At 55.0% G+C, this 21,135-nt stretch overlaps 2 protein-coding genes across 2 annotated transcripts; both read right to left on the bottom strand.

Moving 5' to 3' along the window:
* Positions 1-3,790: 3,790 nt before the first annotated feature.
* Positions 3,791-11,010, bottom strand: DHX34 (DExH-box helicase 34). The gene is made up of 16 exons (XM_061359445.1): positions 10,375-11,010; positions 8,862-9,173; positions 8,515-8,778; positions 7,943-8,045; positions 7,641-7,858; positions 7,356-7,530; positions 7,093-7,286; positions 6,889-6,990; positions 6,205-6,432; positions 5,953-6,120; positions 5,764-5,875; positions 5,560-5,666; positions 5,217-5,474; positions 4,679-4,855; positions 4,476-4,605; positions 3,791-3,927 (listed from the first exon to the last, which is right to left on the bottom strand). The coding sequence occupies exons 1-16, from the start codon at positions 11,008-11,010 to the stop codon at positions 3,794-3,796; spliced, it is 3,318 nt and encodes a 1,105-aa protein (XP_061215429.1). The 3' UTR covers positions 3,791-3,793.
* Positions 11,011-13,901: 2,891 nt separating this feature from the next.
* C5AR1 (complement C5a receptor 1) lies at positions 13,902-14,954 on the bottom strand. Its single transcript, XM_061359450.1, has one exon. It carries the CDS (start codon positions 14,952-14,954, stop codon positions 13,902-13,904), a length of 1,053 nt encoding a protein of 350 aa, XP_061215434.1.
* Positions 14,955-21,135: the final 6,181 nt, after the last annotated feature.

The following is a 21,135-nucleotide window of genomic DNA, read 5'->3' as shown; positions in this document are numbered from 1 at the left end:
ATTGTTAAACCATGTGAAACCTTCTTGTTAAACCATGTTAAATCTTGTTAAAGCCATGTTAAACCATGTTAAACCATGTTAAACCTTGTTAAACCATGTGAAACCATGTTAAACCATGTTAAAAGCATGTTAAAACATGTTAAACCACGTTAAAACTATGTTAAAACATGTTAAACCATGTTAAACCATGTTAAACCATGTTAAACCTTGTTAAACCATGTGAAACCATGTGAAACCTTGTTAAACCTTGTTAAACCATGTTAAACCATGTTAAACCTTGTTAAATCATGTTAAACATTGTTAAATCATGTTAAACCATGTTAAACCAAGTTAAACCATGTTAAACCATCTTAAACCATGATAAACCACGTTAAAACCATGTTAAACCATGTTAAACCTTGTTAAACCATGATAAACCACGATAAACCACGTTAAAACCATGTTAAAACCACATTAAAACCACGTTAAAACCTTGTTAAACCATCTTAAACCACGTTAAACCACGTTAAAACCACATTAAACCACATTAAAACCACATTAAACCACATTAAACCACGTTAAACCACATTAAATCACATTAAACCACATTAAACCACGTTAAAACCACATTAAACCACATTAAACCACATTAAACCACATTAAACCACATTAAACCACATTAAAACCACGTTAAACCCCCATTAAACCACGTAACCAACGATGCAGACCGGAAGCAATCCCTCCAAACCCAGGGATGCTTTGGACCAGGGATGCACAGGAACCAGATCCAAGCACCGGGAGGCATCATCCCAAGCTGCCTCCTTTACCCTGCATAGACCCCAGGCTGAAGGAGGAGGGGATGGATCCATCGCTCCTCCTCCCTATTAAAAGCCACATAAATGGGATTTTCCCCACATTCCCACTGGGAAAAGGAGGAACAAACCCTGCTCCCCCCCATGGGTTGGGGTTTACCCCTTAACACAGCACGGATGCATCCTATATGGGCAGCATCCCTAAGGCGCAGGGATGCTGCGGCCTGGCTGGGTACCAGTCAGGGATGCAGGGGAGGAGGAGGAGGATGCTGGGCTAACTGGGGGGAATAGAGCCCTGCCTCGCTGTGGCAGAAAGGGGCAGGAGTGCTCAGCTCTGATTTATTGCTTAGCTTTTTGATAGGAGAGCTTCTATACTGATAGCATATTTTTATATTGATATGTTTTTGTATTTTTATAATCTTATGGTTCTATATTTTTTACATTTATATTTTTACATGAATGTTATTTTATTTTTATTTTACACATTTATATTACATGTTTTTTATATTATGTTTTTATATTTATAGTATTATTTATACATGGAATTTACCTGGAGTTCTGGGTGTAAATAGATAGAGATAGATATAGATACAGACATATAAAGATAGATGGACAGACATATATAGAAACAGATAGATAGATATAGATAAGATAGATAGATAGATAATAGATGATAGATAGATGTTAGATAGATAGATAGATATAGATAGACAATAGATAGATATAGATAGATATAGATAGATGATTGATAGATGATTGATAGATGATTGATAGATAGATAGATAGATGATAGATAGATAGATAGATGATAGATAGATAGATAGATGATAGGTAGATAGATGATAGATAGATAGATGATAGATAGATAGATGATAGATGATAGATAGATAGATAGATAGATAGATGATCGATAGATAGATGCTAGATAGATGCTAGATAGATAGATGATAGATAGATGATAGATAGATAGATAGATAGATGATAGATAGATAGATAGATGCTAGATAGATGATAGATAGATAGATAGATAGATGATAGATAGATAGATAGATGATAGATAGATAGATGATAGATAGATAGATAGATAGATAGATGATAGATAGATAGATAGATAGATAGATAGATAGATGATAGATAGATAGATGGATGGACGGATGGATGCTCCCAAAGCAGTAGGGAAGAAGAGCCTGAAAAGAGGGATATTCCTGGTGAAGAGCAGGGAATGCTTTCCCCTTTTAGATAGATAGATAGATAGATAGATGATAGATATAGATTATAGATAGATAGATAGATAGATAGATAGATAGATAGATGGATGGATGAATGGATGCTCCCAAAGCAGTGGGGAAGAAGAGCCTGAAAAGAGGGATATTCCTGGTGAAGAGCAGGGAATGCTTTCCCCTTTTAGATAGATAGATAGATAGATAGATGATAGATATAGATTATAGATAGATAGATAGATAGATAGATAGATAGATAGATGGATGGATGAATGGATGCTCCCAAAGCAGTGGGGAAGAAGAGCCTGAAAAGAGGGATATTCCTGGTGAAGAGCAGGGAATGCTTTCCCCTTTTCCTTCTTTTCCTGTCTTCATCCATGCTCAGCTCAAGGAAGAGAACCGAATCCAATGGGATCCCAGAGAGATAAAAGGAGGACGGGGGGGTAAAGCCAGCGAGTTCTTTATTGAGCTTCCAGTGCAGGCACATCTCCAGATGAAGATGGGGAGGGAGGAGGGGTTTGCTCCTCTTCCAGCACCAAATCCAAGCCAAATCCGGCCTCTTCCCACCTCCTTCTCCTCCCATACCCAGGGGGCACAGAGGGAGGAACCCAGCCCAAGGCAAAAACCATTGGAGGGGCCAGGGATCACCTTCAGGTCCTTTCCACCTCACCCCATCCTATGAGAGCCTCTCCTAAAGGGGATGGCAAAGAATTGGGGTTCCTGTAGCCTACAACAGCAGAGGCAGCCGATGGCTGTTGCCATGGCAGGAGCATCTCCATCCCGCCTCGTTGCCATGGCAACAGGGACGCACTCAGAGCATCCTCCCATCAACAGCACTAAACTGGGGGACACGGCTCTCCCTGTACCCCCAAAGTGGGATGGGATGGTGCTGAGCTAAGGCCTGAATGAAGCCCCTGACCCAAGGAGTGTGCTCAAGCCATCACCTCAAAGGGATTCCTGCCATTGGAATTCCCTGCATCCAGCAGGGATTTGTGACTGGTAAAGAAGGGGAAGCCACCCTGGGAGGGGAAAAAAGGGGAAAAATGGGAAGAAAACCCATTTAGGAAGGAGAAAAGGGGACAGGAAGCACTCAGCATCCTTCCACTTGCATCCATTCCCCTGTTTTATAGCTCCTGACCCTGCTTGAGCCCAACACAGCACAATAACCAATGCATTTTAGATGCCTCTCCACATCCCTGTCCTTGTGGGATTTGCTTCCAAAGGGCACAAGGGGGGTGGATTTGCCCTTTTCCAGGCATTTTCCAGTGCATCAGAGCCAGCCCCAACTCCTGAGGCTTTCGGATGTGAAGGGGGCATCCCAAGCTCACTAAGATTTGGGATTAGGGGGGGTTTGGGAGAGGTTTTGAGGCTTGGGGGTGGTGAATTCCTAGCACAGACCCCTCTGATGCTCTTCCCATGGGATACAGGAAGGGAAGGAGCTGAAGCAGGGAAGAGCCTGGTATTGCAGTGCCACCCACTGGCTGTGCTGCACCACACAACCCCAAACACCCCCCCCTCCTTCCCATGTCCACGACACCAAAGGGGAACCCCAACTTCCAAAACGTGACCCCAAGTCTTTATTTACAAAGGGGTGAAATTGGGGTAACCCCCCCCCCAAGTCTCCCCAATTGGGGACACCCAAGAGCATCCACACTCACCCAACAGCAATAGGGTTTTGGGGGGGGGGGGGGTGATGTTCCTGTTGTTTTGAGGTTTGGGGGGGGGAATTCCTGGCTTTTCCTTTGGGATAAAGGGGGGGGGATGCAGGAGGCACCAGCCTGGTCAATGATGCTGCTTCTTATGGCGTAGGATCTCAGTGGGGGTGAAGGTGAAGTCCTGCTGGCAGATGGCACAGTGGTAGGGCCGATGGAGGGCTGAAGGCTTGGAGGAGCTCTTGGGTGCTTCTTCAAGGGGGGCTATGGGGAAAAACAGGGATGAGGAAGGGATTAGGGAGCCTGAGGGGAAGGATTTGGGGTGCTTGGGGTCAGAACCCCCTTCTCTGCGCTGGGTTGTATCAATAGGAGCAATAGGATGCAGTGGGTGCAGTTGTGGGGGGCTCAGCATTAAGGGGATGTGGAGATGCTGGAGCAAGGCATGGAAGGCCTTAAGGATGCTCAGGGGATGGAGCATCCATATGGGAGCAGGAGCTTCCATAGGGATCCAGGCTGGGAGCATTGGGGCTGGAGGAGAGAAGGGGCATGGGGAGCTCAGAGCAGCTTCTAAGGGGTACAAGGGGACCTGCATCGGGGATTGGAGCCATAGGACAAGGGGTGATGGGTTCCAGCTGGAAGGGTGGAGATAAGGAACTGGGACACTGGGATGGGTGAAAGGAGGAGGGTTGGATGCTCCATTCAGGTTGGGTGGACACGGTCTTAGTGTGAGACATCCCAGCTCCTAGCAGGGGGGTTAGAATGGGACCATCTCCAGGTCCCAATCCCAATCCCAATCCCAATCCCAAGCTCACCCTCGGATTGGGGGGGCCGACAGGAGCTCTCATGGCACATTCTCTCCAAGGGGGTGAAGGGCATGTGGAGCTGGCAATGGGGACAGGTCCAGAAGCTCCGCAGGCAGTTGCTGTAGAGGTCTGTGTCCGTCTATGGGGCGCAAAGAGGATGCTCAAAGGGATGCAGGAGGAGCAATAGGGGGGGGTAAAGGGGAGGTACTCACAGCCAAGCAGTTGTAGGTGAGGAAATCGGTGACCCTATGGCCCCCTTTCACCTCATCAGGCCTCATCTCCATGCCATGGAAGAGGCTTGGGAGGTGAGGAGCTGCAGCCATGGGCTGAGGACCAATGTAGAGGTTCTGCTTCTCCAGCCCTGTGAGCTGGTGCAGGCGGTACGGGACCTGCGAGGGGATACAGGGACATCAGGGATGCTCCAGCTCCAAACCCCATCCCTCTTCCAGGCTTCCAAGGTGTTGGAGATGGGGGCAGAGGCACCTGTAGCATGGTCACAAAGGGAATCAGAGCTGGGGAAGGGAATTGGGATGGGGAATGATGGGGTGTGGAGGTTTTGGGGGGGGATTTGATCACTAAAAGGAGGTTGTAAGGAGGTGGGGTTGGGCTCTGCTCCCAATGGATGAGATAGGGGGGGTCTGGATGGGTATTGGGAATGATTCCACCCCCAGAGGGTGCTTGGGGTGAGGATTGCACTGGGTGAGCCCCAATGGCTCTGCTATGAGGCTATGATGCAGCGATCCCCATCACCTTCTCCTGTAGGAAGTCCAGCAGCCCCTGGCTCAACAGGGACACATCCTGCCCCCTAGGCCGTGGGCCCAGCTCCTCATCCCGATGCTCCAGGAGCTGATGGAGGAGCTTTTCCCAAGCAGAACGGAGCTGCAGGGCCCTGGAGAGCAGGCGCACGGCCTGGTCCCTGTTGGGGATGCTGACCTCCAACCAGGCATCAGCCACCAGGCGGGTGCAGTCAGCACTGGTGTCCAGGGACTGGGAGAACAAAAGGAGGGCCTGGAGGAGGAGGAGGAGGAAAGCCAAGTGATGGAGGGGGGGTGAGGAAGGCTTCTAAAGGGGGTGGAAGGGGTGAAGGGCTCACCTGTAGGGCTGGTACCCGCATGCAGTTCACCAGGTAGGGTTTGGTGGTCTCCAGCAGTGAGACAAAGGCAAGGAGCTGGTGGTGGTGGCTCAGCCCCTCATTGGGGTCTGTAGAGGAGGGGGACGGTTGGATGCATCCCAAGCTCTCATCCCTAAGGAACGCTAAAGAGGAGCCAATTCCTTAGGGAATGGGGTTTGTTCCCACCTCTTCCCTCTCCCCTGTCCCGTTTCTCCTTGGGATGGAGCAGCTCCGGGCTGGTGGCGAAGATGGAGGTGGGATGAGGAACAACGCCTGCCTTGCTCCTGGTATGGAAGAGCTGCAGGCAGAGGCAACAGTGAGCATTGAGGGGCAGCAGGAGGGGACCAAGGGATGGGGATGGGGATGGCTCAGGACCTGCTCTGAGTCCTTGCGGCTGCTGTTGAACTGGTCCGGTAGAGCCAACTGTGGGTACAGGCCCCGGCACAGCACCAGTTTGAGCAGGGTGAGCTGGGAGGGGGACAGGACCAAGCTGGATGAGGCCTGGAGCTCGGTCACGTCGTGTCGGAGCTTGAACTTGACATCCTGAAGGGGGAGAATGGGAGTCATGGAGCTGGTTAAAAGCATCCTTCATCCCATAGAGGAGCCGGATGGATGCAGGATGCTCACCTGGATATCGATGCTGTTCCCATGGCAACCACCCTCCTCTTCCTCACCGGAGGAGGGGTCTGGTCCAGGATGCAGCCGCAGCATCTTCCTCTTCCGGCCTTCGGTTTCCCTATGGGAACGCCAGAGCCGGTGCAGCTCCCGGCGTTCCCGGTGCCGGCTCTGCCGGCTGTGGCTATCACTGGGCTGTTGGGAAGCATCCTCCAGGAGCTGGTGGTCACGAAGCAGCTCCTGCAATGGGGTGAGGAGAGGGATGGATGGATGATGGATGGATGGATGGATGGATGATGGATGATGGATGGATGGATGATGGATGGATGATGGATGGATGGATGGATGATGGATGGATGATGGATGGATGATGGATGGATGATGGATGGATGATGGATGGATGGATGATGGATGATGGATGGATGATGGATGGATGATGGATGGATGGATGATGGATGTATGGATGATGGATGGATGGATGATGGATGGATGGATGATGGATGGATGATGGATGGATGATGGATGGATGGATGGATGATGGATGGATGGATGATGGATGGATGATGGATGGATGATGGATGATGGATGGATGATGGATGGATGGATGATGGATGGATGATGGATGATGGATGGATGATGGATGGATGGATGGATGGGTGGATAAGGCCAAATCCCACCTTCTGGAGCGGGTCCTACCTGGAACTGGCGCCGCAGGTTGGCAGCCTCATAGAGGCGATGCTCCTCCAAACCCCGCCGCCGGCACCACTTCCGTGAGCTGCCACCACGCTCCGACTTCACCTGCATGGGGTTGAGGGGTTCACAGCACCCCTAACTCATGGACCCCCCCCCCCAAATCCATCCCAAGGGAAGCAGCCCCATCCTGAGGGCAGGAATCCCCACCTGGACCCATTCGTTGAAGATGTTGAGCAGCGTCAAGGGGTCCCCATGGGGGCTCTCAAGGGGGTGCCGGGCCGTGGCGCAGTCCGGATTGGGGTGCGTGGGGCGTAGGAAAGGGGATGGGATGCTCAGCACCGCTGCCACCGTCAGCGTGGGTTCAGCCAGGCCGAAGAGGGTGCCCAGCACCAGCATCTTGCCTATGGGGTGAGGGCAGGATGAGCATCAGCATCCCAGCTCCATCAAAGGGGTGCCCCTCGGTTACTCACCCACCACCACGTCCACGGGCAGCTGGGCCAGGATGTTCCCAATGGGAGTCAATTGCTCGGCCTCATCCAGGGCTCCTTGGTCCTTCAGGTACCTCACGGCTGTCTCCAGGCTGGAAGAGGGAGGAGGCTCCAGGAAGGGGAAGGTGCGGGGGTCACCCAACCCCATGCTCTTCAACTGGAAAAGAATGAGCCCAATGATGATGGGGAGACCCCCCCCCCAACACCATCACACTCTGAGGCTTGACCCCCCTCTTTCCCTTCCTTATCCCCCCTCACCCCCATTACCTGCAGCACCAGAGCATCCAAAGCCACCCTTTGGATCTCAGGGATGGGATAAGGGGGGAAAGCATCGTAGTCGGATGCAGCATAGAGCCGGTAGCAGACCCCAGGCCCGGTCCTGCCCGCACGGCCCTTGCGCTGCTCGGCGCTGGCTTGGCTGATCCAGAACTCCTGCAGGCGTTGGAGCTTGCCTTGAGGGTCGTAGCTCATCTCCTTCACCCTCCCTACAAGGAGCAGGATGGGAAGGGAGTTTTCCTCCCAGCCAGCAAGGGGAATCCATCGGGATGGGGATGTGGTGATGGTTAAACCTGAATCCAGGATGAAGCGCACCCCATCGATGGTCACCGAGGTCTCGGCGATGTTGGTGGAGAGGATGCACTTCCTGACGCCAGGAGGGGGGACATCGAAGACCTGGAGGGGGAGAAACCATGGAGCATCGAAGAGCAGGAGAACCCCCCCACCCCATAACCTGGTTTGAGCTGGGGGAGGCCATAGGGATGCTGGAAGGGATGGGGGAGATGGGTTTGGAGTCAGGCTAAGAGAGCTGGGTTGGGTGAGCCATAAGGGGGGAGCTTAAAGCAGCCCCAGTGCCTAAAGGGGGTGCAGGAAACACTGGAAAAGGGATGGGGTAAAGGGATGGGAGAAGGGGGAATGGGTTTAAGCTGCTATAGGGGAGATGGAGATGGGATCTGAGGCAGCTCTTCCCTATGAGGGACACTGGGATGGGTGGAATGGACAAGGTTTGGATGCTCCATCAAGGCCAGGTTGGACCAGGCTTGGAGCCTCCACGGAAAGAACCCCATGGCTTGGAACTGGGTGAGCTTTATGGTCCCTCCCCACTCAAACCAGTGGCTGATCCCATTCCCTTCCTTCCACCCACCTTATCCTGCTCTGCCACCGAGAGGGTGCTGTGCAACGGGAGCACGATCCAACGTTGGGTGCAAGCAGCGTAAGCCTTTGCTGCCTCCATCACGGCCCCGATCTCAGCCACCCCACTGAGGAACACCAGCAGGTCCCCTCGCTCCTCAGCTGGGTACTTGTGGTCAATGGCCTGCATCACCCGTAGGTAGGGCATGGGATCCAGGCGTTCCCATTTCCCCCCTTTCCCTTGGGCTTCTTCCTTAGGGATGGGTTGGTAGATGACCTACGGGAGGAGGATGGGATGCTCAGCGCCAATGGGTTGCAATGGGGTCCATGTCCGTAACCAAGCCCCTGCTCTGTGCTCACCGTGATGGGGAAGCTCCTCCCGGGTACCCGCAGCACCGGAGCATCCCCAAAGTACCTGGAGAAGAGGGGGATGTTGATGGTGGCCGACATCAGCACCAGTTTGAGGTCGGGGCGCCGGGGCAGGAGGCGGCGGAGGACCCCCAGGAGGACGTCGCCATGGAGATGGCGCTCGTGGACCTCGTCGATGAGGAGGATGCTGTAGGCCCCAAGGCCTGGGTCCCCTTGTGCCTGGCGCAGCAGCAGCCCCTCGGTGAGGAAGAGGAGGCGGGTGGCGGGCGAGCGGGTGCTCTCGAAGCGGATCTGGTACCCGACCTGTGCAAAGGAGAGGGTGGGGAAAGGGGGGGGTTATGGGGGAAATGGAGGGGGATTTGGGATGAGATGGGGAGAAACGGGAGAAAAGTGACAGGGGTTGGATAAAATTCGGATAAAAGAAAAGGAAGTTGGATGAAATTGAAAAAATTCGCATAAAATTGAGGGAATTTGGACAAAATCGGATGAAATAGAAGGAATTTGGATGACATTGAAGCAATTTGGATGAAATTTGGATAAAATTGAAGGAATTTGGTTAAAATTTAAGGGATTTGGAAAAAATTTGGATAACATTGAGGGGATTTGGACAAAATTCAGATAAAATTGAAGGAATTTGGACAAAACTGGAGAAAATTGAAGGAATTTGGATGAAATTGAAAAAATTTGGATAAAACTGAGGGAATTTGGATAAAATTGAGGGAATTTAAACAAAATTTGGATAACATTGAAGGAATTTGGACAAAATTCAGATAAAATTGAAAAAATTTGGACAAAATTGGATGAAATTGAAGGAATCTGGATAAAATTGAAGGAACTTGAATGAAATTTGAATAAAATTGAAATGTGAAAACAACTTGCATAAATTTGTAACAAATTGAAGACAATATGGCTAATATTCGGGTAAAATTAAAAAAATTGTAAAACTTTGATAGAATTGAAGGAATTTTGATAGAACTGAAAGAATCTGGGTAAAATTCATAGAAAATTGAAGAATGTTGTGCAAATTTGAAGGCAATCTGGATAAAATCTGTGGAAATACATGGAAATGTGCAGAAATGTGCAGAAATGTGGGAAAACTTGGGAAAATTTAGGAAAATTTGGGGAAATATAGGAAAAAAATGGAAACATTTGAGGAAATTTGGGAAAATTCGAGAAAAATTGGGAAAAATTGGTGAAATTTGGGAAAATTTGGGGAAAAATTAGGAAAAAATTGGGGAAAATTGGGAAAATTTGGGGGAAATTAGGAAAAAATTGGGGAAATTTAGGAGAAATTTCAGAAAAATGGGGACATACGGTAAAATTGAGGAAAAATTGGGAAAACTTGTGGAAATTTGGGGAAAATTTCATGAAATTTGGGGAAAATTTGGGGAAATTTGTGGAAATTTGTGGGAAACTTGAAGAGAATCCATCCAAACCCGGGATAAAACCGACCGAAGAGGACAAACGCTGTCTGAATGTGCGGGACCAGCCCCGCACCGCTCACCTGGCTCCCGTACTGGTGCAGGCTCTCCAATGCCACCCTCTTGGCCAGCGAGACGCAGGCGATGCGGCGGGGCTGGGTGCAGGCCACGCGGCTGTAACCGGCCGCCAGTAAGAACTGGGGCACTTGGGTGGACTTCCCACAGCCCGTGTCCCCCGCCACCAGCACCACTCGGTGCTGAGCCACGGCGGCCAGGAGCCGGTGCCGGTACCGGGCGATGGGAAGGGCAGCGCGTTCCCGTTGGATTCGGAGCAGTTTGGAGAAGCTTTGTTTCTGTTGGAAGTCTAAATAATGGAGGAGAGCACCCCGGAATTCCCGGCGGCGTTCCATAGGGATCGCAGCATCCTCCCCATCGGGGTTCAGCATCAGGTTGATGCGGTACCGGGGGTCATAACGGGGGGGTAGGAGGAGACCAGGGGTGCTTGGAGCTGGGTCTGGAGCCGGTTCCTGCCTCGGTCGCTGGCTCTGGAAGCGTCGGAGGCGTTGGAAGAAGGTCCAGAAGTTGGGAATGTCCTGGGAGCCGATGGGATCCTGCCCGTGGAAGTAGAGCTCCTCCAAGCGGCGCTGTGTGCTGGGGCAGTCCCAGTCCCAAGGGGAAGGGGAAGGGGAAGGATCCCGGTTCTCTTTGACCCGAGGCATCGCTGCAGGGGGGGCGCATCTGGAGCCTCCTGTGCCAAGGGAATCAATGGGGTCAATGGGGAAGGGGGGACGGGAGGGGGGACGGCCCGGCCCCGCACTGGCTCCAGGCCCGTTCCAGGCCCCGGATCCTCACCTGCTTTAGGCCCCGCTCCGGCCCCGTTTCAGGCCCCGCTCCGGTCACAGCCCCTCACCGGCCCCAGACCCGGTTCCTCACCCGCTTTGGCCCCGCTCCGGCTTCGTTCCAGGCCCCGGTCCCTCACTGACCCCAGGCCCTGCTCCGGCTCCGTTCCAGGCCCCGCTCCGGTCCCAGACCCGGTTCCTCACCCGCTTTGGTCCCGCTCCGGCCCCGTTCCAGGCTCCGGTCCTAGCCCCGGTTCCTCACCCGCTCTGGGCCCGCTCCGGCCCCGCTCCAGGTCCCGGTCTCTCACTGACCCCAGGCCCCCCTCCGACCTCAGGCCCTCACCCGCTCCGGTCCCGCTCCGGTCCCAGCCCCTCTCCGGCTCCAGACCCGCTCCCTCACCAGCTCCGGCCCCGTTCCAGGCCCTGCTCCAGGCCCCGCTCCGGTCCCAGCCCCTCACCGGCCCCAGACCCGGTCCCTCACCCGCTCTGGGCCCGCTCCGGCCCCGTTCCAAGCCCCGGTCCCCCACTGACCCCAGGCCTGCTCCGGCTCCGTTCCAGGCCCCGCTCCAGTCCCAGCCCCTCACCGGCTCCAGACCCGGTCCCTCACCCGCTCCGGCTCCGTTCCGGCCCCGGTCCCTCACTGACACCAGGCCCCGCTCCGGTCCCAGCCCCTCACCCGCTCCGGACCCGGTTCCTCACCCGCTCTGGCCCCTCTCCGGTCCCGCTCCGGCCCCGTTCCAGGCCCCAGTCCCTCACTGACTCCAGGCCCCCCTCCGACCTCAGGCGCTCACCCGCTCCGGACCCGCTCCGGTCCCAGCCCCTCTCCGGCTCCAGACCCGGTTCCTCACCCACTCTGGCCCCCCTCCGGTCCCAGCCCCGGTTCTTCACCTGCTTTGGCCCCGCTCCGGCCCCGTTCCAGGCCCCAGTCCCTCACTGACTCCAGGCCCTCACCCCGGTCTCAGCCCCTCACCCGCTCTGGCCCCACTCCGGTCCCGCTCCGGGCCAGCTCCAGGCCCCGCTCCGACCTCAAGCCCTCACCCGCTCCGGACTCGCTCCGGTCCCAGCCCCTCACCGGCCCCAGACCCGGTTCCTCACCCGCTCCGGCTCCGTTCCAGGCCCCGTTCCGGCCCTGAGGCCGCTCCCCCGGAACCGGAACCGGAGCCGGGCCCCGGCCCGCTCCGCTCTCGCAGCGCCCCGCCAGGAAGCACCGCCAGGCCGCCAGGGGGCGCTCAAGAGCCGGAGGCGCTCAAGGGGCGGAGCGAGGGGCGGGGCTTCCCGGAGCTGCCCGGCCCCGCCTTGTCCCTGTGTGTCCCCAGATGCCCCCATATCCCCCCCATATCCCCCCCATATCCCATCCATATCCCCCATATCCCACCCGTATCCCCCCCAAGTGCCCCCATGTCCCCCCGTATCCCCCCATATCCCCTCCATATCCCCCATATCCCTCCATATCCCTTCCATATCCCCCATATCCCACCCGTATCCCCACCAAGTGCCCCCATGTCCCCCCATATCCCTCCATATCTCTCCATATCCCACGCGTATTCCCCACATATCCCCCCCATATCCCTCCATATCTCTCCATATCCCCCCATATCCCACCCATATCCCCCCATATCCCCCCATAACCCCCCATATCCACCCATATCCTTCCATATCTCTCCATATCCCCCCATATCCACCCATATCCACCCATATCCCCCATATCCCACCCGTATCCCCCCATATCCCTCCATATCCCCCCATATCCCTCCATATCCCCCCATATCCCACCCATATCCCCCCATATCCCTCCATATCCCACCCATATCCCTCCATATCTCTCCATATCCCACCCATGTCCCCCCATATCCCCCCCATATCCATGCCTACTCCACCTATATCCCTTCATATTCCACCCATATTCCCCCATATCCCCCCATATTCCTCCATATCCCACCCATGTCTTCCCCATTCCCATGTTCCCAATGTCCTCATGTCACAACGTGCTCAATATTCCCATGTCCCCTCCATCCCACCTATCCCCATCGGTGCCCAACTGCCCCCTCCATCCCCATTGATGCCCAACTGCCCCCTCCATCCCCATTGACGCCCAACTGCCCCCTCCATCCCCATTGACGCCCAACTGCCCCCTCCATCCCCATTGGTGCCCAACTGCCCCCTCCATCCCCATTGACACCCAACTGCCCCCTCCATCCCCATTGATGCCCAACTGCCCCCTCCATCCCCATTGACGCCCAACTGCCCCCTCCATCCCCATTGACGCCCAACTGCCCCCTCCATCCCCATTGGTGCCCAACTGCCCCCTCCATCCCCATCGATGCCCAACTGCCCCCTCCATCCCCATTGATGCCCAACTGCCCCCTCCATCTCCAACCCCCCCCATTGACCTCCCATCACCCCATGGAGATCCCAGCACAGACTGGGGACCGGAAACGCTGCGGTCCCTCTTGCATCACCACCGTCTCCTTGGCAACCCAAGCAACAGGAACATTGCTCAATGAGCCACCAAAAAGCAGAACCAAGGCCCCCCCATACGGGGCTTGTTGGAGCTTTAGGGTTTATTGGTGACGGCGTCCGATGGCAACGGTGATGCCAAAGGGTGATGAATGGGACGCAGGACCCCATTAGTTGGGTGATGGAGATGGGTTTACCCCAGTGATCAATGGAGATGTAGGGCAGGGAGGTAGCGCAGCTCCTATGGGGCTGGATAGTGATGATGGGGGACAAAAGGGGACCTCATCCTTTATGGGACCTCATTGCCCACCCCATCACACCATGGTGCTGACGCTCTGCTCCTCGGTGGTACCCTTGCTCCTCACCCTACCCTCGGTGACCTCATCGCTCAACGCCCCCCGCAGCACCGCCCGCCAGGACCTCCACAACCTCCCCTTGAAGCCCTGCCCCATGGCCGCGTAGATGACGGGGTTGACGCAACTGTTGACGTAGGCGATGCCGGTGACGGCGGCGTCGGCGTCGGCGGCGCCCTTGTACAAGGCGCTGCTTGGATGGGACGACGCCAAGATGATGCCCACCACGTGGTAGGGCAACCAGCACGTGAAGAAGGTGGTGATGACCACCAGGATGAGCTTGGTGGCTCGTTGAGAGCGGGCGAAGCCTTTGGTGCGGATCCGCGCTAAGAGCGAGCCGTAACAGGCGGTGATGACGGCGAAGGGCACGGCGAAACCCAACGCAAAGCGGGTGCCGGCGGTGAGCACCTCGACCAAGCGTCGGTGCCGGGACGCGACGGCGGCGTAGTCCAAGACGCACGTGGCCTTGAAGGCGAAGGCGTCGCGGCGCTCGGTGCGGAAGGCGAAGGACGGCGCCGTCAACGCCGCCGCCAAAGCCCAAGCGCCGGCGCTCAAGGCCCGCGCCAAAGCCGGGCGCCGGTGGTTGTGGCACCAAACGGGGCGGGCGACCAAGGCGTAGCGGTCGGCGCTGATGGCCGTGAGGAGGAGGACGCTGGCGAACATGTTGAGGATGGTGATGGATGGGATGAGCTTGCAGGCAAAGCGGCCCAATGGCCAATGGTGGTCCCATGCCAAAGGGAGGGCCAAGAAGGGCAGCGCCAAGCAGCACAAGAGGTCGGCCATGGAGAGGTTGAGGAACCAGACGCCGTTGACGGTGCGGCGCAGCTCGGAGGCCGTCACCCAGATGACGGCGCCGTTGCCGATGACCCCGATGAGGAAGATGAGGGTGTAAAGGGCCAGCACGGCGCGGTGGCCCGGTGGCACCGTGAAGGAGTCCAGGTCGGAGATGTCGTAGGTGTCCCACATGGAGTCGTTGGTGGTGGTGGTGTTGGGGAAGGGGTAGTCCAAGTCCATTGTGGTGATCTTGGGCTTGGGAGAACCCCTTGTGAGGCTATAGGGGGGTGAAGGGACCTTCATTGGTACCTACTCTATGCACCATGGGCAAGGGCATCTCCACCAGACCAAGGTCCTCAAAGGCCCACAATGGGTTTGGGTTGAAGGGACCTTCATTGGTACCTACTCTATGCACCATGGGCAAGGGCATCTCCATCAGACCAAGGTCCCCAAAGGCCCACAATGGGTTTGGGTTGAAGGAACCTTCATTGGTACCTACTCTATGCACCATGGGCAAGGGCATCTCCACCAGACCAAGGTCCTCAAAGGCCCACAATGGGTTTTGGGTTGAAGGGACCTTCATTGGTACCTACTCTATGCACCATGGGTTAGGGCATCTCCACCAGACCAAGGTCCTCAAAGGCCCACAATGGGTTTGGGTTGGAAGGACCCTCAATGATCACCCAAGGTGCCATGGGCAAGGGCATCTCCATCAGACCAAGGTCCTCAAAGGCCCATAATGGGTTTTGGGTTGAAGGAACCTTCATTGGTACCTACTCTATGCACCATGGGCAAGGGCATCTCCACCAAACCAAGGTCCTCAAAGGCCCACAGTGGGTTTGGGTTGAAGGGACCTTCATTGGTACCTACTCTATGCACCATGGGCAAGGGCATCTCCATCAGACCAAGGTCCCAAAAGGCCCATGATGGGTTTGGGTTGAAGGAACCTTCATCGGTACCTACTCTATGCACCATGGGCAAGGGCATCTCCATCAGACCAAGGTCCTCAAAGGCCCATGATGGGTTTGGGTTGAAGGGACCTTCATTGGTACCTACTCTATGCACCATGGGCAAGGGCATCTCCACCAGACCAAGGTCCCCAAAGGCCCACAATGGGTTTGGGTTGAAGGAACCTTCATCGGTACCTACTCTATGCACCATGGGCAAGGGCATCTCCATCAGACCAAGGTCCCAAAAGGCCCACAATGGGTTTGGGTTGGAAGGACCCTCAATGATCACCCAAGGTGCCATGGACAAGGGGATATCCACTAAACCAGGGTGCTCAAAGGCCCACAATGGGTTTGGGTTGAAGGAACCTTCATCGGTACCTACTCTATGCACCATGGGCAAGGGCATCTCCATCAGACCAAGGTCCTCAAAGCCCTACAATGGGTTTGGGTTGGAAGGACCCTCAATGATCACCCAAGGTGCCATGGGCAAGGGCATCTCCATCAGACCAAGGTCCTCAAAGGCCCACAATGGGTTTGGGTTGAAGGAACCTTCATTGGTACCTACTCTATGCACCATGGGCAAGGGCATCTTCACCAGACCAAGGTCCTCAAAGGCCCACAATGGGTTTAGGGTTGGAAGGACCCTCAATGATCACCCAAGGTGCCATGGGCAAGGGCATCTCCACTAAACCAGGGTCCTCAAAGCCCCATATATCATGTCCCACAATGGGTTTAGGGTTGGAAGGACCCTCAATGATCACCCAAGGTGCCATGGGCAAGGGCATCTCCACCAGACCAAGGTCCTCAAAGCCCCATATATCATGTTCTATAATGGGTTTGGGTTGGAAGGACCCTCAATGGTCACCCAAGGTGCCATGGACAAGGGGATATCCACCACACCAAGGTCCTCAAAGCCCCATATATGATGTCCTACAATGGGTTTAGGGTTGGAAGGACCCTCAATGATCCACCCAACCCAACCTGGACCTGGAGCATCCCCCCCACCACTGCCCAACCTCCACCATCCTCTCCCCATAAACCACCTCTTCCTTATGCCCATCAGCATCCCCCCTCCATCCACCCCAAACCAGCCCTATGGGGTGCTCCTCCATGCATGACCCCCCCTCATTGTCCCTATGGCCAGCAGGAAGCCGGCATTGCCCCACTTCCTCGCCCCACTTCCCCCCATAGCCACAGCCATGGCGCAAGAGCTCGGATGAGGAAACACCAAAGGAGCTTCTGCTCCGGAGGCTTCTCCAGCCCTGGGGAGGGGACCATGGGGATGAACTGGGGTTGGGCCCCAAGGGATAAGGAGAAACCCCCTCAATGCAGGAAAGTGGGGATGGGGGAACGCTGATGGAGGAGGAGACCCCAGGGAAAGCTTGGGAATGAGCCAGGGATGTGGAGCATGGGAAGAGCATCCATCCATCATCATCACCATCATCATCATCATCATCGATCATCATCATCATCATCATCATCATCCATCATCATCATCATCCATCATCATCATCATCCATCATCATCATCATCATCGATCATCATCATCATCATCATCATCATCATCCATCATCATCATCATCCATCATCATCATCATCCATCATCATCATCCATCATCATCATCATCATCATCATCATCATCATCCATCCATCATCATCATCATCATCATCATCCATCTCCATCCATCATCCATCATCATCATCATCATCCATCATCATCATCATCATCATCATCATCCATCATCATCCATCATCATCATCATCCATCATCATCATCATCCATCTCCATCCATCATCATCATCATCATCATCATCATCATCATCATCACCACAGGAGCCACCACCCCCCTCCTGCCCTCAACGGGTAAGACCCATCCCAAGCGATCCCAATGGGAATGGGGCGGATGCAGAGCCCCATATCCCACCTTTTCCCATGATCCCACCCCAACGAACCCATCCCATTCCCTTACCTGCGTCCCGGCCCCGCAGCCCCGTGCCCGGCACGGTCCCGACCGCCCTTTATATGGGGCCGGGCCAAGGGGAAGGAAGAGGAGGAGGAGGAAGAAGAAGAGATCGGCCCCAAAGCACTGTTAGGGGGGGGAGGAAGGGGGTGGGAAGGGTCCAGATCCCAATAGGATGAAGGGGGGGATCCCCAATGGATCCCCCCAAGCCGGGCAATGGAGAGGGATGATCCCAATGGATACCATCAGGGAATGCTGCTTCCCAATGGTTCCATGAGTAGGGAGGAACAGGAGGGCTCCGACAGCCCCGAACCCCTCCTTTTAGAGCCCCCAAAATGCCTCTTTTCACCCCAAAAATACTGGAGCCCCCCCCTCCCCCAACAGGGAGCATCCTATTAGTGGGATCCCCCCCCCCCGCCTCGGCATGGAGAACAGGGGGACCCCAGGAGCAAAGGGGGGACCCTCGGTTAAAGGGGGGACCCCAAAGTTAAAGGGGGACCCAGGAGGTTAAGGGGAACCCCAGGGGCTAAAGGGGGACCCCCAATTTAAAGGGGGACCCCAGGGGTTAAAGGGGACCCAGGGGTTAAAGGGGGGATCCAGGGGTTATAGGGGGTCCCAGGGGTTAAAGGGGGACCCCAGGGGTTAAAGGGGACCCAGGGGTTAAAGGGGGACCCCAGGAGTTAAAGGGGGACCCCAGGGGTTAAAGGGGACCCAGGGGTTAAAGGGGGACCAAGAGTTAAAGGGGGACCCCAGGGGTTAAAGGGGACCAGGGCTTAAAGGGGAACCCAGGGGTTAAAGGGGACCAGGGGTTAAAGGGGAACCCAGGGGTTAAGGGGGGACCCAGGGGTTAAAGGGGACCAGGGGTTAAAGGGGAACCCAGGGGTTAAAGGGGGACCCCAGGGGTTAAAGGGGACCCAGGGGTTAAAGGGGACCAGGGGTTAAAGGGGAACCCAGGGGTTAACGGGGACCAGGGGTTAAAGGGGACCCAGGGGTTAAAGGGGGACCAGGGGTTAAAGGGGACCCAGGGGTTAAAGGGGACCCCAGGGGTTAAAGGGGACCCAGGGGTTAAAGGGGACCAGGGGTTAAAGTGGACCAGGGGTTAAAGGGGGACCCCAGGGGTTAAAGGGGGACCCAGGGGTTAAAGGGGGACCCAGGGGTTAAAGGGGGACCCCAGGGGTTAAAGGGGGACCCAGGGGTTAAAGGGGGACCCAGGGGTTAAAGGGGGACCCAGGGGTTAAAGGGGGGACCCCAGGGGTTAAACGGGGACCAGGGGTTAAAGGGGGACCAGGGGTTAAAGGGGGACCCAAGGGTTAAAGGGGGGACCCCAGGGGTTAAAGGGGGACCAGGGGTTAAAGGGGACCCCAGGGGTTAAAGGGGGACCCCAGGGGTTAAAGAGGGACCAGGGGTTAAAGGGGGACCCCAGGGGTTAAAGGGGTCCCCAAATCAGTGTCAGGATCCCAGGATCAGTGCTGGGATGCTGGATCAGTGTTGGGATGCCTGGATCAGTGTCAGCATCCTGGGATCAGTGTCAGGATACTGGGATCAGTGTTGGGATACTGGGATCAGTGTTGGGACCCAGGGATCATTGTTGGGAGGCAGGATCAATGTCAGGATCCCTGGATCAGTGTTGGGATCAGTGTCAGGATGCCCAGATCAATGTCGAGATCAATGTCGGGATCAATGTTGGGATGCCAGGATCAATGTCGGGATGCCTGGATCAGTGTTGGGATCAATGTCAGGATGCCCTGATCAATGTCGGGATCAATATTGGGATGCTGGGATCAATGTCGGGATCAATGTTGGGATGCCTGGATCAATGTCGGGATGCCCAGATCAGTGTCAGGATTAATGTCAGGATGCCCGGATCAATGTTGGGATCAATGTCAGGATGCCCGGATCAATGTTGGGATCAATGTCGGGATGCCCAGATCAGTGTTGGGATCAGTGTTGAGATCAATGTCAGGATCAATGCTGGGATGCCTGGATCAATGTCGGGATGCCCAGATCAGTGTCAGGATCAATGTTGGGATGCCCGGATCAATGTTGGGATCAATGTCAGGATGCCCAGATCAATGTCGGGATCAGTGTTGGGATGAGTGTCGGGATCAATGTCGGGATCAAAGTTGGGATGCCCAGATCAATGTCAGGATGCTCAGATCAATATCGGGATGCTGGGATCAGTATCAGGATCAATATCAGGATCAATGTAGGGATCAATATCGGGATCAATGCCCGGATCAGCGCCAACAGCCCGGAGCTGCTGCAGCCGTTTATTAACAAAGACCCGGGGGTGCCACCGCCCCCCCCCCCGAACCCCATCTCCAGGGCAGGGGCCAGGATCGGGCCCCCCCCCCCTCCTCGGTCCAGCTCCGCCCCCGGAGCCCTTTGGAGCCTTCAGTGAGCGCCGGCGCTTCCCAAGGGATGGGGGGGGGATGGGGGGGGGGGGCGGGGCCTTTCCCTCCTTCCCGGTGCTTCCGGCGGCTCCCAGGGTCCTGGTGGGGCCGGGATCAGGGGGGGGCAGAGCGGAGGTCCTGGGGGGAGAGCGGGAGTGAGGGGGGAGTGGGAACGGGAATGGGAATAAGGAATGGGAATGGGAATAAGGAATGGGAATGGGAACGGGAATGGGGAATGGTAACAGGAATGGGAACGGGAATGGGAATAAGGAATGGGGAATGGGAATAAGGAATGGGAACAGGAATGGGAATAAGGAATGGGAACAGGAATGGGAATAAGGAATGGGAACGGGAATGGGAATGGGGAATAGAGAAGGGGAACGGGAATGGGCAATGGTGAATGGGAACGGGAAAGGGAATGGGAACGGGAATGGGAGCAGGAATGGGAATAAGGAATGGGGAATGGGAATAAGGAATGGGGAATGGGAATAAGGAATGGGAACAGGAATGGGAATGGGGAATAGAGAAGGGGAACGGGAATGGGCAATGGTGAATGGGAACGGGAATGGGCAATGGGAACGGGAATGGGAGCAGGAAAGGGAATGGGACCGGTAATAAGGAATGGGAATAAGGAATGGGAATGGGAATAAGGAATGGGAACAGGAATGGGCAATGGTGAATGGGAACGGGAAAGGGAATGGGGAATGGGAACGGGAATAAGGAATGGGAACAGGAATGGGCAATGGTGAATGGGAACGGGAAAGGGAATGGGGAATGGGAACAGGAATAAGGAATGGGCAGGGGAAAGGGAATTGGGAATGGGAACAGTAATAAGGAATGGGAATGGGAATAAGGAATAGGAATGGGAATAAGGAAAGGGAATGGGAATAAGATGTGGGAATAAGGAATGGGAATGAGGAATGGGAATAAGGAATGGGAATAAGGAAAGGGAATGGGAATAAGGAATGGGAATGGGAATAAGGAATGGGAACAGGAATGTGCAATGGTGAATGGAATAAGGAATGGGAACGGGAAAGGGAATGGGGAATGGGAACAGTAATAAGGAATGGGAATGGGAAAGGGAATAAGGAATGGGGAACGGGAACAGGAGTGGGA

Source organism: Neopsephotus bourkii, unplaced genomic scaffold, assembly GCF_033783945.1.
Source record: "Neopsephotus bourkii isolate Nb327-2 ecotype Australia unplaced genomic scaffold, CSIRO-AGI_Nbou_v1 NB_978, whole genome shotgun sequence".
In the NCBI taxonomy this organism is placed as follows: domain Eukaryota; kingdom Metazoa; phylum Chordata; class Aves; order Psittaciformes; family Psittacidae; genus Neopsephotus; species Neopsephotus bourkii.
The sequence above is the reverse complement of the archived record's forward strand: the minus strand, read 5'-3'. Positions and strand labels throughout refer to the sequence as shown.

What these genes read in the sequence shown, in the direction of transcription:
- DHX34 (XM_061359445.1), bottom strand. Translation starts at nt 11,010, where the DNA reads ATGCCTCGGGTCAAAGAGAACCGGGATCCTTCCCCTTCCCCTTCCCCT. An exon ending in CGGTGGCAGAGCAGGATAAG is followed by an intron (nt 8,046 to 8,514) that starts GTGGGTGGAAGG and finishes CTCCCCCTCCAG; the next exon opens with GTCTTCGATGTCCCCCCTCC. An exon ending in TCGGCCCCCCCAATCCGAGG is followed by an intron (nt 3,928 to 4,475) that starts GTGAGCTTGGGA and finishes TTTTCCCCATAG; the next exon opens with CCCCCCTTGAAGAAGCACCC.
- C5AR1 (XM_061359450.1), bottom strand. Translation starts at nt 14,954, where the DNA reads ATGGACTTGGACTACCCCTTCCCCAACACCACCACCACCAACGACTCC.